The 18,666-nt window shown below is 40.7% G+C and overlaps 1 protein-coding gene across 6 annotated transcripts in view; it reads left to right on the forward strand.

Annotated features, from left to right (window-relative positions):
• The window catches only part of LOC122886421 (2-lysophosphatidate phosphatase PLPPR4-like), a 65,320-nt gene that overhangs the window by 24,670 nt on the left and 21,984 nt on the right, over positions 1-18,666 (forward strand). For 5 of the 6 annotated variants that reach the window (XM_044218600.1, XM_044218605.1, XM_044218602.1 and 2 more), the window contains exons 3-8: positions 1,875-2,004; positions 2,258-2,453; positions 7,485-7,542; positions 7,820-7,993; positions 14,084-14,219; positions 16,432-16,660. In XM_044218600.1, the coding sequence (XP_044074535.1) occupies positions 1,875-2,004; positions 2,258-2,453; positions 7,485-7,542; positions 7,820-7,993; positions 14,084-14,219; positions 16,432-16,660 (923 nt within the window). Of the gene's footprint in view, positions 1-1,874; positions 2,054-2,257; positions 2,454-7,484; positions 7,543-7,819; positions 7,994-14,083; positions 14,220-16,431; positions 16,661-18,666 lie in introns of those variants that run through there. The other variant, XM_044218601.1, reaches the window with a different exon arrangement.

An 18,666-nucleotide genomic window follows, 5' to 3' on the forward strand; every position in this document is an offset into this window, starting at 1 on the left:
GTTCTGTGTGCTCGTGACCTTGCAAATCCATTCTTTGCATTCTTGGGTTTGAGAAACGCCTTTGCTCTCCTCACCTCTTGCTGTCGCTGTCTTGTGTGTGTAGAACAATGGATGAGGAGAGACCATAGACTGTATAAAACAGGAGAGACTAGACTGGTTGACGCGCTGCAGCGCGCTGCTTCCTATTGGTACTAGGGGCAGCACTTGATGCGCGTCATATGACGTGCCGCGGCAGCAGTGTGTTTTCCACTTAAGAGGTACTGCACACTTAAACGTGTTTTTTGAGCTGTAAACTAAATTATATGACTGCACTGTAATGAAACACATCAGTGCTGGTGTTAATATTGACATTCTTACCAAATTTATGAAAATCTACGTTGCATGGGTTGAAAATGGCTCAACATGCCATCTACTGTTTTAAATCACCGTGAATCTTGCAAGGCCAATTCTTACATAGAGTCGATCATTTGTGACTAATTTACGTCATGACATTTATATAAAAAAAAGAAGAGTATAAACGCCCTCTAATCATTTGTGGGCGGCCCACCTACCCCTGCCTTTGAGTGGGAGTCTGTGAAATCGCGCTCATTTTCAAATATATGCAGATCGAGATGCATCATTCACTGGCGTTTATGCTAGTTTTTGCTAACCCTCTACTTATTATTTTTCAATTTTGGCGCAATGGTTCGGACTTGTGCTTGTGATGGCTGTAGAAGCACCACCGGACTGCATTCTTTCCCTCCCTAAAGCCACTAACATTAGCTTAGCTACAACACAGGTACCACACAGAAACTTTTACAAAGGGCCATGAATGTGCTTCTGACTGTCAAAGCTCCAGTGTGTTTCCAGCGTGGACACAGAGAGTCTGACAGCAGATGCTAATGGCTGGTTAGCTGTCTGTCGCTCACTCTGGTCGGTGTCTCCTTACCTCCCGTGGCATACATGAGGCCACATCCCCTAAAGTGTCCTGTGCAGTCCTCTGCTGCTCATAATGTATCACTTGTATCTGAGATTTGATGTTTGCTCTTTGCCTTTTTTTTTGGGTTCTGCCAGCACATCGGGTTTAACTTCTTTCTTTGTGTTTTAACTTAATTTTGCTGCGACTTTTCACATTTTTAAGATTAAAGTTGGGGTATGCGATTCTTGAGAAAGCCAATACCATGACAAATACCATGATATAGAGCAATTAACGACACAGCAAGTAATATAACTAATGTTAGCTAGATTGTGAGTTAGCTTAGCTAGATTGTGGGTTAGCAAATTCTTGCTACAGTTGCTGCTGCAAAGCTAACAGCCAGAGAGAACGAGACGGTTTCCCAGAGCCAGTGCACCAGCTCCAGACAGTGATACTCACAACTCTCCTGCTGCTATAGCTAACATCACAGCAACAGCATATCTTGGCAACCTAGAAAGTAAGCTGAATGTCTGTGGGCAAGTCATTTAACGTTACCTGACACACAAATCATGGCTGAAATGGCCCATTTACAGAGCCCGGGCTGTGTACAAACACCAGAGTTCTTTTTCAGCACACACACTGAACGGACAGCTAGCGGACCATGAGGAGATATTCGCTGAATTTGACAAAAAGACGTGTATTGGATTAGAATCGCCTACCCCACCTTTAAATAGGTCATCAGTAAGGTCATTCTTGATCTTTGAAACAGTAGGTTGACATAAAAAAATTCTTAATACCAGCTTTTTCCAGAGCTTCTTGCAGTTTTCCTCATCTTTGGTTACATTTTTACATTTTATGTTCTCTTTATTGCATAAATAAACAAACAAATCCATAACCTTTGTACAGTGAGACAAATTTATCTGGTGATCAAAAATCTGCATTGCCAACAATCTTTTCTTTTGTCTTTGTCTGTGTGTAGATTCTGATAGGAGAGGCCATTCTGTACTGCTATCTATCCAGGAGGTCATCAGCCACACAGACTGAGGCCAATATCAACGCTGCAGGCTGTAATTTCAACTCCTACATTCGCAGGGCTGTACGCTTCATAGGTGGGAGGACACATGCATTATACCCACAAGTGACTGTATGCATGTTTCAGTGAGTGAAACAAACCACAGAAACAGAAATAAACAAATGACAACAGGCAATAGCTGTAGCAACTATAAAAAATGTACTGTCAGAATATTGGTGGATACAGAATAAAAATGTAATAAAAAACTAATTTTAAAATGCAAAATTGCACAAGTTCACATGTTCTAGTAATCCAGTTTTTGCTGTTGTAAAATTAATTGTTTTTCACAGGTGTCCATATCTTTGGCCTGTGTGTGACAGCACTGATAACTGATATTCTCCAGCTGTCCACTGGTCAACACACCCCCTACTGGTTGGATGTATGTAAACCCAACTTGACCCACATTAACATGTCCACCTGTGATGAAGCTTTTATTCTGGAGGATATCTGCTCTGGACAAGACATCGGGCTCATCAATGTTGGGAGGTAAGGCTTTGTTTTAATAAGCGAGTGAGTGAGTGTGTGAGTGAACTAGTGAGTGTGTCAGATGATATGTGTGGGTGTTTGAGTGTGTGTTTATTGTGTGTCATTTTTAATGTTTAGTATTAACACACACACACACACACACACACACACACACACTCACACTTCTGCTGTTGTTATGGTTACAAATCTGCTCTCAGGACAAGTACTGAAACATAGAAAATATGAGCTGAATAGTAGACACTGTACATCATGGACGGCCAAGGTCAATATGGACAACATGGCTGTTAAACCATGATGAGATTACAAACAAAATATATTAAGGTTACATTTAGGACATGTGTTACAGCTTACTTAGAGCACCTACACACCCATGACACACCCACTGAACACTCACTTTCTTTGGCTGATCGCACCAGACTGTATTCATGAAACATCCCAACGCTAAAAGTAGCTCCTAACTGGCTGAGTTAGGAGAAAGCCTGTGAGAATATAGAGGTAATCCAGTGGACTCCTAAGTCACTGAGACCTGCTCACAGTTAGTCAGCTGCTGCAGGTAATGAGCCTTGTCGTATTAATGTTTTGAAAATAATACAATAATAATTAAGTTTTCACAAGATATTTTGATGGTGGACGATTAATAAGGATCCAATCAGCTCACTAACAAATTGAAACCAATAGCACTGGAGATGATGGTTTGCACAACTCTGCTGCAGTAGTTCATTAAGTGTACAAAATAATTACCCCCCCAAAAAATTACAGTATCAACTTGCAGATGATGTTGGATACCAGATACATTCTACCTGACAAGTCAGTATTTTACTTTGTTTCATGTATGAAATCTGTGACACAGTTTATAAAATATCTATGTCATTCACAATAATTCAGTTAGTCAACTCACGTGGAATAGATTGTATATGAATGTAGAATATTTACAACATTAATTTTTGGCGTCTAAGCTCTGATCTTGTCACTCCCCTCAGGAAAATATCACGCTCAGCATAGGAGGGAGTAGGGAGCGACGATACTAAGATGTAGACTCAGAGCCAACAGGTGGATGCTGGGGTGGAGGTGGGGCTTTTAAAATGATATATGAATAGCAGCAGTGGTAGCAGTATGTCATGTGAGTGTAATGGCAAACTCAAGTTGGGCTGCCTAAAACTTACTGGCTTTGAAGGTGGGGATTGAATACAAATCATGTTTTATTATTAGATTAATTCAGGTACATGGTTAAAATATTGTGTTATTTTGTTGCCAGTTAAACTTATAGATATATGTATGAGGAGTATAAATGGCGATGGAAAACAATTTAATACAGAGAATGAAGCAGACTACACCATTTCTAACAACGTCTTCTTTGCCCTCTGGTATAATCCAAATACAGGTATAAATACAGATATTTTTGTGAAATAAACAGATACATATAGTACCTTTGCATTGCACCCCTAGTAGACAACCTGTTAGGCAACCTTGCCAGTAGTGGCACCATGTTGCCAAAAGGCTGGCAAGGCTGGCAACTTTTAGGAACCTTTGCCACTGTTGGGAGTTATGTTGGGAACAGTGACAATATTTGTTGTATCAGCTTTGTAGCCTTATACAGTATTGTACAGTACAATATTGATGCAACACAAAAATTGTCCTGATATAGTTTATGCAGAGGTAAATGGTAATGCTGGTATAGATGCTACTGTAGGTGCATACTGTGGATGTCAGCTGTAGTTCAGGTGGTAGAGCAGGTTATCCATTAACTGTAAGGTAGTTGGTTTGAGCCCTGGCTCCTCTTGTCCACATTTCTAAGTGTCCTTGAGCAAGACACTGAACCCCCTTCAACTGTGGAGACCAGACAGCCACAGTGGGAGCTTATTTAGCCATAGCTTCTATTCCCTTCCTCACCATATGCATGCACCAAGAATGCAGGAAGCTTGTCTCCAGTGCTTCACTTTAACAAAGCTTATTGTTTACTCAGCACAGACCTGCTCTTATAATATGGCAAACTTTATCAAGATAAAGCTGCATGAATGATAAAGCTAAACTGCATGCAACCTGCATCACTGTCATTCACTGAGCAGAGCATCATTTTCAGTTCAGCATTCTTGCATTTTAGCAAATGAGCACTACTCAACTGGATTGCAACTTGGCAACTCAAATATGCTTATTGTGTTTAATGTTTTTCTCTCAACCCAACACGGCAGCAGCGGACGGTCACCCACCCTGAGTCTGGTTCTGTCCATGGTTTCAGCCTCTTAAAGGAAGTTTTTCCTTGCCACTGTCACCAAGTGCTTGCTCATGGTGGGATTTGTTTGGTCATCTGCAATGAGATAACTTCTGTTGTGAATTGGCACTATATAAAACTGAGTTGAATAAATTAATGCAGGTTATTCGAGAGACAGGGGTTTGTGCTTTCCCTCAGATCCTCCATCCATCCATTGTCTAGACAGCTTTTCCTCTTCCAGTTCACATTGGACTACAGGTGGGGTACACCATGAACAGATCGCCAGTCTGTTAAAGAGCTTACACATATAGACAGACAACCATCCAGACCTAGAAGTAATTTAGAGTCGCCAGTTCATCTAACCTGCATGTCTTGGACTGTGGGAAAAAAATCTGAACATATAGAGGAAACCCACACAGGTGAGGTAACAGTGATAACCACCGCACCACCCCCTCAGATCTTTTACTTATCAATAATAGATCAGACATATGCTTGTGATCATTTGCCTGAAGATTAAGAGCTGAGATAACACTGTATTTTTTACCTTTTGATAAATAGTTGCAGAGGAGTAAGTGGCTAGCGGGGTCTCACATCCTTCATCTGTATCCATCTGTGCAGATGTACTGACAAATGTTGAGGTGTGAAATCATCTTGGGCTCCTCATGGCCTAAGATATAATCTTAAAGTATCCTGATACACCAGGAAGTGATGGATGCGCCAGCTGTGCATGTAGTTTAGTCAGTGCTTGTGACAGAACATTATGACAGAATAATTTAGTTTATCTACAACATTTGCTGAATGTTAGACTGGCAAGTAACCATGTTATTCTAGTTTTAAAACAAGCTTCACAATCCAAAGTTAATTTATGTAAAACTGACAGGCTGTTATGGTGTGTCAAGCAAGAAAGCAGGAGTAGGACCCAAATGCGGACTAGCAGGTAGAGCTAGTACAGAACAATAATTGTATTAACAAAAAAAGGATTACACTGGTGGGCAAAAGCAACTCTCAGCAGGTAAGCAGTCCAAAACAGAAACAAAAGTCCAACGGTGAGCAGGCAAAATCCAAAATCCACAGACAGGCAAGGTGCAAAGGACACAAAGACTCCAGAACTCACAGATACACGAAACCAGGGTGCTTGACAAAGATACAATGAAAACGATCTGACACAGAACAAAGGGAGGACATAGGTTAGGGAGACAACGAGACACAGGTAAAAACATTCAAAGACAGGAAGCAAAACTAAAAGACACTAGAGGGAAGGAGGCTATTTCACAATAAAATAGGAAATAACAGAAAACAAACCCAAAACCATGACACAAGCAAGACAGGGCAGAGTAGGCAGTACTTTCTCTCTTTTTTTTGCACTTGTGCATGTTGGCTAATATTGTTGCTTCAGACGAGTTTGTGCATACAGAGATCAAGTAGCACAGTGCAATTTTGTCACCCATTGTTGCTTGTGTTACCACCTACTAAATTATGTCTTATTGTAAAGTGCACAGAGCAATTTTCATAGCATTAGATGGCAGAGGCACACGCACAGACCTCTCTAAAATCTCATAAATGTAACATTTTACCAAAATACTGCACAATTGTGTACAACCCAAACTGTGTGAACGCTTCAATCAATTAAACCTTCTGACACAGTAGCAGGCTTTAGCAAAAATGGTACAGAATGTTCTGTGCTTCTCTAGACACCAGAATGGTGAACTGTTCCACACAGATTCTTAGTTTGTACAGTGAAATCTGGAGTATAGCAGGTGTCCTCAGGATGCATTCTGAGCTCCTTCAAAAATCTCAGGTCCTCTGCATAATTACAATAATTATTTTCATATCATGTGAACGGTATTATTACGGGGAGCTTTCTTTATGCAAATGTGTAAACAGATTAAACAGACTGTTGCTTTTCTCTCAATATTTGCAGTTTGCAGTTGTGACCTTCTTGTGTATATTTAATTAGATATGACTTACTGAATGTAACCTGTTTAATTCTTTTAGTGAGCAAAACAATGGGCATCAAAGATAACTGAAACCATTTTATTGTACAACATGTTACTGTAGTTGTAGCCTAACTGAACATATATCTTTGTCTTCCAAAGTAACTTCCACAGAGGCCACCATGTTGCACCACCATGTTTCTACAGTAGCCCAGAAAGGACAAACCAATCACTGGCTCTAGATGGGGCCTTTCATGTTTTTTGTGAGTTTCGCAGCCACCATAGTTTCTCCTACACGCTTGGAACGGGAGGGTGAGACGAGCGGTATTCAAATGGTTGCAAACTGCAATTTCATCGCTAGATGCCACTAAATCCTACATACTGGACCTTTAAGAATGGATGTCTATGTGTTTGGGGAGGTGTGGATTTGTGCACTCTGCACTTCCAAGAAAAGAACAATTTCTCCAATGTGAAGGTGTCCTGGACTCTGGAAACCAGAATTGAGAATTCCAGTCACCTCTTTCTAGAAGACTTCTTGTTATCTTTCAAAAGCCCATATCATCATCAGCATTACATATAAAACTTTAGTTTATTACCAGGGATATACTTTTGTAATATTTGGGCTACAAAGTAGCAAAACACACATCAGAGGTCTAGAGATGTTGGCCTCCTTGTATCCTTCATAAACTGCATTTATTAAACACCTGCTAGGGTAGAGTTACCACCAGACAAACCCACACACACACACACACACAATCACGCACATGTTCAAGTTTCTTTGAAAGTCACTTCCCTCTTGCAGATGAATATTCAGCATTATCCTTAGCTGTCTGAACATGATAATTAGCATATAGAACACTCTGTGTTTGTTTGTGTCTTTCTTTATAGGAAGTCTTTCCCCTCCCAGCATGCAACTCTGGCTGCCTTTGCTGCTGTCTACATTTCAGTAAGTGGTTAATATATACACTCATTTAGAATGAGACTTGTAGCTGACAATGTCACCTAAAATCATGCCACAGAAACTAAAGTTGTACGCAGTTGTTTCCATTTCAGTTGTAGATAGTTTATAAATGGTTAAATATTGAAATAAATGTAATTTAATCACAGGTGTGAATTGAATAGGGTATCACTTATCTGAGTCAACTACCACAGATGTGGGATTATGTGTTTTTATATCAACATTAAAAGATAATGATTGGGTCATGGGAAATTGTGTGTTTCAGATGTACTTCAACACGGTACTGACAGACTCAGCCAAGCTGCTGAAGCCTCTCCTGGTATTCTCTTTCGTCATGCTGGCCATCCTTGCTGGGTTAACCAGGATCATCCAGTTCAGAAACCATCCTGTCGACGTCTACTGCGGATGGTTACTGGGAGCTGCCATCGCTGTTTATCTGGTAACACAGTCAGCGAGTCACAAGCATTATGATATTTTTGCAAGTTTCTTGTATAGCTTAAACTTTTAGAACATTTACTGTAGTAACTCTTACAAATACATATTTCCACTGCATTGAAATAGCCGACAAGATGGAAGAATCACATCCACAGAATTGAGCAAAAAATGTACCTTATGCAAAGCCATTCTGCTTTTAACGAGAAAGGGAGAAGTCATATCATGTTGAGGAGACAGAGGATCATCATATTATGAATTAACATTGCTACTCAACTGATGGGTAGTGTTAAGTTACTTACTAACTAACAGTTAATGCCATATTGAAGTCCATGATGCCTATGAAAACTTGTAGTTGTAGTCCTGCAATGGGGTTTGAACATTCTGTGCCAATATTTGGATAATATCTGTCTTTCTGTCTTTTCCTAAAGGGCCTGTTGGGTAAACTGAGATAAAATAAAACAAAGTAGCATCTTATATTCATTATTTCCTTTCCAAGTTGGTTTATTTGTGGAAAATCAGAGGATAGCTGTGGAATTAAATTAGTAAAATAAGTAAATGTTTCTGCAACCACCTTAGCTACCTTGAGACATGTTGCAGTAAATTTGACCTAAATATTCATTCAATAACTAATCTGTGGTGGCATTTAGGCTAGAAGTATTCCAGAAAAGTTGAACAAGGTTGTTCAAGCTCATGCCAGCTGTAATTGGAGGACAGTGGCAGGCTTAGAATTGGTCAATTTTGTCTTAAAGTCCCAGTGGGTGGTGATATTTTATGGAACAAGTTGCAAATTGAGTTTTAAAAGTCAGAAATAACATTGATCAACAATATATAAGCCAAACAGATGCATAAAGGGTGATACATGACAAGGTATGCTGATATAAGAAAATAATGGATGGAGGCGTAGGCATTTCCTCTATTGAGTTATTTTCTATATTGGCACACTTATTATCACTCTTAAATTATGGCCAGTTACCAATAGAAGAAAGTCAGAAAGAAGAAAGGCTACAGTATCTTTAATTATTTGTTTGTAGTCAGTTTAAATCATGATCTCATCAGTGATACCATGTGCTACAGTTGCTACGGTTACCTGGAGTGTAAATTTACCTTGCATGGATTGCATCAGCCAAGAAGAGTATTTTCAATCCATGGTATAATGTATTTTCTGCTCATTTTGTGCTAGGTCATCTTTGAAAGATATAACGATAAAAGATATAAAGTTCCTACAGAAGACATGTTATGCAGATGTCATGTACAATACCGTCATTGCAGTACATGTGGTTCAGTGTATTATTCAGTACAGTTTTATGGGCTGAAAGGAGACATGGGTGTTCAACTCTTGTGTAGAAACTGGTGGATATTAGCACAGTATATTTGATACCTCCCACACACCATCACCCTCCAGCCCACACACACTCGGATAGACATGTCCAGCATACACACAAACAGGCACGAGCAGAAGTGAAGCAGTTACACACAGACACACACACACACCCTCTTCAGCTGCCTACACTTTTGTTGTTCTGCGTTCTCCTGCAGGAAGAAATGTTGGCTACAGATATGTTAGGTTGTGCTCTGGAACATCAACTCTACATCAGATGATGCCAAATCACCAGTTACTTAACACAGTTCAAACTAAATACATTTCACCAGTGGAGATCCCTTAATTTTATGCAAATAGAGAATTATTGACTTGGGAAAAGAATTTCTGTGATTCATTTAAATTGCAATATTTCTATCCTACACTAAGTCGAGATGATGATTACTCACATTTGTTCTCTAGGCAATCATTTTGCACAGTACAGGCTTCATTGGGCTATTTTTATGTTTCTGTGTTTGGCATTGTATCACCAGTCATCAGAGTAGAAATTCAAAGAAAAGTAGATTAATTGAGGCTGATTGGCAGCCTCCACTTGCTTCTGTACTGCAGTGCATCGGTACTGCACTAGGTCAGGTTTGGCAGGAAAACTGCTGATTACAAAATGTTTCTTACTCTGCCAGTAAACACTTTTTTATTCCAGTTACTCTGTTCTAACAGCATCTTTTCAACTACATGTCAATCTTACCACGTCAAAGGCTTTTTGGCTGGACCAAAGCAAAGCGGGGCCAGCCCTATAAACGCGAAAGTCTGTGCCTGACTTATGAGTGAGTGAGTGATGAAGTTAGACCATTGGTCACTGAGTGATGTAGTTACACCATTGGTCGGTCGAGTGTTGGAGTTTCCCCATTGGCCGTTGCTCTTTCAAAATGAATAGGCGTGAATAGTCCTGAATTACGTCCTGAAGGCCCTGGACTGGCTGTGCCATTGTTTGTCTATGGGGATTTCAAATAATTTCAACTTTGACCTTGGTTGCCGCTGACCTTTCAAAGCACAACCAATTAAATAACACCTGTATGCGACGTAGCCAGAAGTGACACATGCAAGCAGGGGAGGTAGAGAGTGATACTCTGTGTTTCACAGTTCCCTGAACTCTCTAACACAACATTTAAAAACATACCACGATCTCACCAGGATAAGTAATGTGTGGAGAAATATCAGCAGTTAGATGGGACTACCGCGTTTGTCAATAGGCATATAGTTTACAAACTTAGCTAAATCCAATACTAAAGTTAGCTTAGCACACTTTTTGATGACGTCCACTTGCCTCTGCAAGTGTCTGCACTGTGCGTTGTGCCCTACCTCGCGGTGAGCGAAGAGCAAATTTCTTATCATGTGAAGGCAGCTTCAGGAGGCTTTTACAGCGAGGCACGGACAGTCCTCAAAACGTCCTCAGGAAGCTTTTAAGCTTTGTTTATGCTCGCACAAGACACCATGGCGGGGGCCTCCGCAGATGGCGCGTGAGCTATAAGCGTGCAGAGGTGTTTATGCTGACCGCGCTCTCCGTTGCAGTATTCTCCGTAACGCCATTGGGCGTACAAACAAAATATTCTGTGAAGACGCAAGAAGTCAACGAGTGTTACAAGGGGTGCTTTTCATCACGCTAACTTATGCTTCCTCGCGTCCTCTCTCCTCCAGTGACCTGGAAATCGTTCCCCCTCCACCATCATAGAGGATCTTCCAATCCCTTAAATGCACCTTGAGGAGACGAGGAGCGGGGAGAGAGGAGGCTTCTGGAGGAGCTTAGAGCGAGGAAACACAGGTGTATCCTACGCGGAAGTCTTTTATCAAGTGGCCTAATGCCGCACCTCCACATCTGTACAGATAATATAATAGAACACAGTTACATGGTGAGATGCAATATAATGCGCCATCACCTTGTGTGGGATAAATCTAACACTTTATAATATATAGGATAATTTAATTGCAAAGTGTTGTGGCATCATACAAAGCAGCAGTTTGTTTTTATTTTACAATAAAATAGGAATACACACATTCTATATGTTGTATTATTGTGCAGATAACAATAATGCAAGTAAATAAATAGCCTAAGTAAGCATAACAAATAACACTGATTTGAAGATTTAAAAGCAATATTAAATGATTAAAATCAACAGTAATAATACTACTAATTATCGGCTATGTTAAATAATTTACATATCTAAATGAATAAAGGCTTCTTGTATATGTAAGACTTTTATAGGCCTATAAGAGATTTTCATATCTCTCTCTCCATCTATCTATGAAAGATACTGGAAGGTTTTGAATTGTTCTTAAATAAGGGGTTATGTGGACATTCATACCAGTAGGTTTGACAGGTGGTACAGCTGTGCAGAACGTCATAAGTAACTGATGTTGCTTAAGACTGACACTGTGGAACCAAGGATTTGTCATTTGACAGCTTCGGCTCCTCCGTCCTTGCGTCTCTTCTGAAGAAAGGAAGCGAGTGAGGGAAGCGCATGGAGGTATAATAAGAACTGGATACGGTGCCACCGCTTAGCCTTGCAGCCAATATTTTCCAGTGGCCACTCAAAGTATTACAACGAAAAATCCCCCTGCGGCCTAAAAACCATTTTCCCCATAGGCCACCATTATAAAAGAGACATCTGTAAAACTGTTTGACGGGGCACCTCGAACTGCAAACAAGGTCAATTATAACTCTTTCTATTATGGATTTTTAATCCATGGAGGTTTTAGATTTGTAAAACTTTCCTTGAGCCAAGAAAAGTGATTTAAAAATCTGTGATGTCATCATAATGTAAAGTCTTTGGGCCGAGCGGGAACTCACGGGCAGGGCCAGTGGGAGAAACACTACTGTGCACATTCAGTCGGGCCACATACCTTGGATGTAAACCCGATAGTTAGAAAACTTTTTTGGTGTATGCGCCAGGCAAGCAATTCTCATTGGAATGATTAGGCGTCATCTTGGGGTCTAGTATCCAGTTCTAATAATACATTCATGGGGAAGGGAGAAGAGACGTTATGATGTAACTTTTGGCCCACACAGCAGGGGACACTGTGTCGAGCATAAACAAAGCCATAGACTGTATAAAACAGCGAGGCGCGGACAGTCCTCAATTATGGCCTCAGGAGCACATTGACCATACAGGTCCAGCCATATGCTAGTCCTGTTTTATATTGTTGGTTGTGTCTCTGCTCTGGCTGTGAGGAGGAAGGGGTGGTGGGGTGTGTGGTGCATGGGAGGAGGGAATTGATAGTAATTATTAAGTAATTGAGTATTCAGATACTTTATGTAAAAGTGGAAATATCACTATTGAAAATGTTCCATAACAAAATTGTATTCAAGTAGATGTACAGAATGAAAAGTAGTCATCATGCAGAATGGCCCCTTTTGGTGTTACACATACACAACATACATTTTATTGAAAGATCTTTATTACTGATGCATTAACATGTAAGCAGCATATAATGTGTGTCTGGTTGAGGTGGCTTTACTGTTGGGTAATTTAATTTATAACAATGCACCATATTTTATAACTCCTCAAATGTTGTGTGAAATCTTAACCTGCAAAGAGAGTAGTAGGCTAACTATAGCTGTGAAATAAATATAGTAGAAATATAAAATCAAATTGAAATATTTAAGTAATGTACAGATACCTCAAAACTGTACTTAAAACTCATCACATTGACTATCACAGGATAATGTTAACATTAAGATGTTAAAACATAGTGTAGTAGCACAAGTAGAGAATAATTATAAAGTCATTGGATCAGTAATGTCAGTTACACAGCAATATCTAATGTTAGCTATCATTTAATATTGTATATAATGTTAGCTAACATTAGCTAACATTAAAAAATTATATATAATGTTAGCTAACATTAAATATTGTATATAATGTTAGCTACATTAGCTTACATTAACCACTATTAAGTAACTTGTAATACCAGACCAAGTAAGGCTGTAGCAGCAAAACACCTGAGTATATTAAATTAAGCAAGGGTGTGTTTTATTGTGTATGAATTCTACTGTTTATTTGTAAGAGGAAGAATGTGTTGTTTCTTTGTTATGTTGTGCATAGTCTCACTTAAAGTACAATACTTTAGTAAATGTCCCTAGTTAGTTTCCACCACTGGTAAATAGGGAATTGGTCTTGAGTTTAACACTAAGTTAGAAAAAGCTTACTGTGTGGATTATTATTAAGATACTGTGCTCCATCTTGCTGTTCTAGACCACAGGTCCTTACCTAGAACACAGGTAAGTGTCCTCAGTGCGCAAGAAGGTGTATGAGAAATATGGTCTGCATTCACTCATTCACTGATCATCATTCACTGCATAGGGAATTTTATGAAACATCAACTACTGTAAGTATGTTGTTTTCAGTAGTCAAAACAAAAGCAGACATTACTTGAATGAGGCATTTTGCAAGATGGAAGCTAGCCTTCACTTGTTCACCGGTTTTTGTCTTGCGTTTTGGGATCATTTGAGTCCACTATATAGGGTATAATTATTCTCACTTGAGAATTCATACGTCAAAATGCCAGACACACTGTGAATGATGACAACCATGCCTTAATTTTGAAAAAACAAAAAAATATTTAATGTGGGACCTTTATCTGTGTCCCTGTGTTAATTGTTTAACTCTTGATACATGCTAAATATGTGTAAAAAAAAAATACACCAAACTCATTGTTTTGTACTTATGTCTTTGCTGCATACTCCTCTGTGTCTCACTGTGTATGTGTGTTTGTATGCAGGGTGTATATGCAGTGGGGAATTTCCAGCCCAGTGAGGATCGGTCCAGAAGTCGACCACCTCCCCCCACCCTGAGAGAGCCCCCCCTATCCTCCCTACCCAATGTCAGCCAATCAGCAATTAGCAACAGCCAACAAGGTAAAACCATGCCTGCCAGGTGTCTCTTAGAATTACAGATTACATGGCCCTGACATGTCAACTACTAGAATACATTTCCAGAAAAAATGCTACACATAACCCTTATTATGATATGAATAGAGGATCTTGTGGTTCAGCTTTGCTGAGTTCCAAAAGTCTGAGTTTGGGCATGCTAATGACATGCTCGGACATGCTTCTGTAAGGATAAAGCCTCAATCCAGGAAACCAATCAGGCTCTGGAGTCCTGGCTAACGTCTGTGGTCAAATCAGGTTTACCTGGCAAGTTCAAAGACACAGTCTCCCAGCATGGTATCCTTCCACACATCCTCTGGCCTTTGATGATCTATGAAGTCATAGATTATTATTAGTGGAGTGCTTTGAGAGGAGTGTTAGCCATCACCTTCACAGATGGTTGGGCCTACCCTGGAGTCTCAGCAACATCGCCATCTACGACCAGCTTAAGCTTCCTTCAGCAGCCTGAGAGAAGAGTTCCATGTTGCCCATATGACAGAAGTGCTCCAGTACAGGAACTCTAACGAGCTCAGAGTCTCACAAGTAGGCATCGAGGCGTGAACTGGGAAGATGTGTGTGGCAGAGGAAGCAGTAGACCAGGTTGAATCCCAGCTGCAGAACAGGGCGCTGATGGGAGCTGTGGCAAGAGGAAGTTCTTGGCTAGGCAGTGGCATGGTGGTGTGCTATGACCAGGCCCAAGTCAAGGGGAGGCAAACACTTATACAAGAGGAAGTGCAGGCAGGGGCTGAAGAGGTACAAGCCAGCAGGATTGTTGGCATGGGACAGCAATGGCGTGTAAGATCACATGGCCTGAGCTGTGGAAAGCAATGTCCCACCACATCAGCTTCCTGGTCCAAGCAATCTACAATGTACTACCAAGCCCATCCAACCTCTTCAACTGGAGCAAAGTTGAAACAACTGCTTGCCCGCTGTGCCAAAGGAGAGGGATGTTAGAGCGCATCCTCAGCTGCCCTAAAGCCCTTGGAAAAGGGCACTATCATTGGTGCCATGACCAGGTACTGAAGGAAGTAGCAGGGGCCATCCACCATGCCTTGAACAACACCAAGTGTCTCCAGCCAGCAAAGAGACCCATATCATTTGTCAGGGAAGAAGAGCAGCCTCAGGCACAGCCCCTGAAGCCCTCATTATCAGGGATCCTCCTTACAGCTCAAGATTGGCAAATGAAGGCCAACCTAGGGAAACTATCAAAAATTTCCACAGGTGATCATTGAGACCACCCTCAGACCTGACATTGTCATCTAGTCAGAGTCAAAGAAGCAAGTGGTCATGCTGGAGCTCACTGTTCCCTGGGAAGACCAGATGGAGGAAGCCAATGAGAGGAAGAGGGCCAAATATGAAGAACTGGTGGAGGAGTGTTGCTGCCAGGGGCGGAGTGCCTGGTGCTATCCAGTGGAAGTGGGATGTCGGGGCTTTGCAGGCAAATCCTTCAGCAAAGTGCTCAGTCTCCTGGGAATGACAGGGTATGAAAACAAAAGCCATCTGGAGTACCACTGAGACACAAGCCAGGGCTTGATCAACCCTGGCGGGGTCGCCTGTGTGAGGGTGTCTGATGTTGACGACCTGAAACACCCAGTGACCCCAGGTTACATTACTGATGTGTCCCAGTGCATTCGAAGATATCGAGTTTGAATGCATCTGCAGAAGGTATTTTACAACCAAAAAAAAAAAAAAGAATGGTCCAAATTGAAGCAGTAGAGACCAAGATATCCTGACTTTTAGTCCCTCTTATGGGTCAAGCTCCAAAACTGGTGGATCCTACACTTCCCACAATGCAAATCAAATAGCATCTTTCATTAGACCGACCAAGCTTGGTAAATGTCCAAACTCCACGCCCTTAGTTTGTAAGGGATACTTTTTGGTATTGTAGTCTGCAAGCCAGGTCCTGATGACATCAAGAGTGCCCCTTCAACTTGTAAATAAATAGTCCTTATTTACATAAAAATACTTGGAAAGAAACCCACCTTTTCAGAATTCAAGCAGATTTGACATGGACCTTAAGTGGTCAGTTACAATGCTGCTGGTCTGATGTCTGATCCTAATGTTATGAAACTGACCCTTTGTTGTTTTCAAAACCAAACAGTCTTAACATTTTATTTTGTTTTTTTTTTCTTTTTCAATAATGACTTCCAATGAGTACACTAACTTCAAATCATCCCCTTTTTTAACCTGACACTTAAAGGTCACCACAGCCTGGCTCCCAGCCAACCAGAGCCCATCATCACAAGAACCTCTTCCCACACCTTGTCCCCCAACCAACCAGAGCCCATCCTGACACGAAGCTCCTCCTACCGAGAGCCCTCTCTGTCCAATCTGAAGAGAGCCAGTGCTGAGGTGGAGGTGATAACTCCATCCAGTCCCCTGGGCAACCATGACAACATGATGACCTTCAGCAGCAGCACACTGCCAAGGTAAATATTTTTAGTGGAGTCTTTATCCACAGGTTTGGTTTGGGAGAGAAAACAAGATGCTACAACTTTGCTTACCCATAATACATCATGTTCAACTGTCACATACTGCTCCACCTGTTGAATGTTGTTTTGTTATCGGCCTTACTGCTCAATTTTTGGGATAGAGGAATGTATTTTCGCATTCCGTTTTAGCATGAAAAGTAATGCAGGTAATAAGTTGATCCAGTTTACTGCAGTCATAGCAATTTAGGATCAGACTATATCTATGACAGTTGCACTGAAGCATTAATGAGGTTTGGAGAAATTATCATTATTTCAGTACATACGATGCGCATACATATTAAAAGTTCTGGGATCCTGCAGGGTTTTTCCAGGAAACAGAAGCAGAATTTGGTGAGAATTCCCAGGAAATAACAGGGTGTAAATTCGCAGTATTAACACAGTTTCTCTAATACTAATATCAGATAATTACTAGCCAGTTACTAATTGTTTTAACATGGAAGGAACTACTCTTTACAGTTTACACAAAGTAGTCAGAGGAGTGTTCAATGAAATTTGGGGGTTTGTAGAGGTATACAGCCAGGAAAAGCCTAGGATTTATCAGGCAGTTCATTTGAGTAGCACTGATTCTAGTTACAGATGCACAGCATACAATTGCTTTGGGATAAGGTTAGCCTCAGAAAGACGGGGACGTTTTCAATAAACAATAAGTCTTGTTTTTTGTTGTAAGAGTTAATATTAGAGCTAATATTATAATTTGCCATAGCTGCAAACTGCAGCCACTATGGGCTGCCAACTGCAAATTTTGGTAATCCTCTTAAGGACCCTTGGTGGCACATTCATTGGCTACCCTGATCACTCTTGGACATTCGCTGGACGTAGCTTTGGCTATGGCTACATAGCATTAGGTTAGTGAATGTGAGCTACACCTCAGTCAGACCCTTGGCCACTGAGAGGATTTTGCAGAAGTGGTTCATTTACAAATATTGTAGTAAAGGTATGTATTTATTTGGGATATACTAAGCATATGAACAGATAGCTTGAATTATGCTGCAGGACTGCAGAACAACTTCTTGACAAGTGTTTGTGAATGTTTTTGAATGGTGACTACATTTGGACTCTCTGACGGAATAGGAGAACAAACCTTTATGTCTTTTACTTAAGATTATGAGCGGTTGAAAAGCTAACAATGATGATGATGAGTACTTTCAGCCAACCTCTTCATTCAGCAGCAATATCCCACACAATGGCTGAGTCAACCTATACTGGCTACAGCATAGCTACAAATTGTGAAGGTTTAGTTCATGTTTGTCTCTTGACAGCTTGTCTTGTCACAGCTGTCTGTCCTCTGTGGTCAAATCATGGAGGAAATATTATAATGAATAGAATGAATGAATAAATGAACTAATCTACATGACCAGACCATTTATCAGAGTGGATAATAACAAAACAAAATACAGTGCTATATATGGTGTAAATCATCATATTAATAATTTGTTATTTAGCATAATTGACTCTGATCATGTGGAAAAAAATGTTTAGTGGAATATTCACTAGTAAGTAGCTATAAAAAAACGAAAGATTATGACTGTCCTTGTACTTCTTCTATCTGTTGCTGCGTTGTGGGGAAGCTTCGGTGGGGAATCCGCCGTAGCATCTGGGCATGACGGACCCCCCCAGAGACCTTACAGAGAGTTGGAAGGAGGGGAAAAATAGGAGAAAGTCAGGGGGGCGCAGAATACGAGAGCGAAAGAAGAGGAGATGGGTTAGGTGGGTATTCATGGGAATGCTGGAAGTGGCGTCATTGAGGTGCGGTAGTGCTCCCAAAACTCTGCTAAATAGCTCCAATAAAAAGAAATTGAATGTGCATGTGTTTAATTTCCATAATTTCCACAGCTTTGTTTCTGCTCTTCTATTAACATGAGCAGTCTGTCTGTTCCCTTGTCATCTTTGTCTGTGGTTGAAACATTGAGGGAACGATGTGATAGAAGATGATAGAAGTGATA

This window comes from Siniperca chuatsi, linkage group LG13 (genome assembly GCF_020085105.1).
Source record: "Siniperca chuatsi isolate FFG_IHB_CAS linkage group LG13, ASM2008510v1, whole genome shotgun sequence".
Taxonomy (NCBI): Eukaryota; Metazoa; Chordata; class Actinopteri; order Centrarchiformes; family Sinipercidae; genus Siniperca; species Siniperca chuatsi.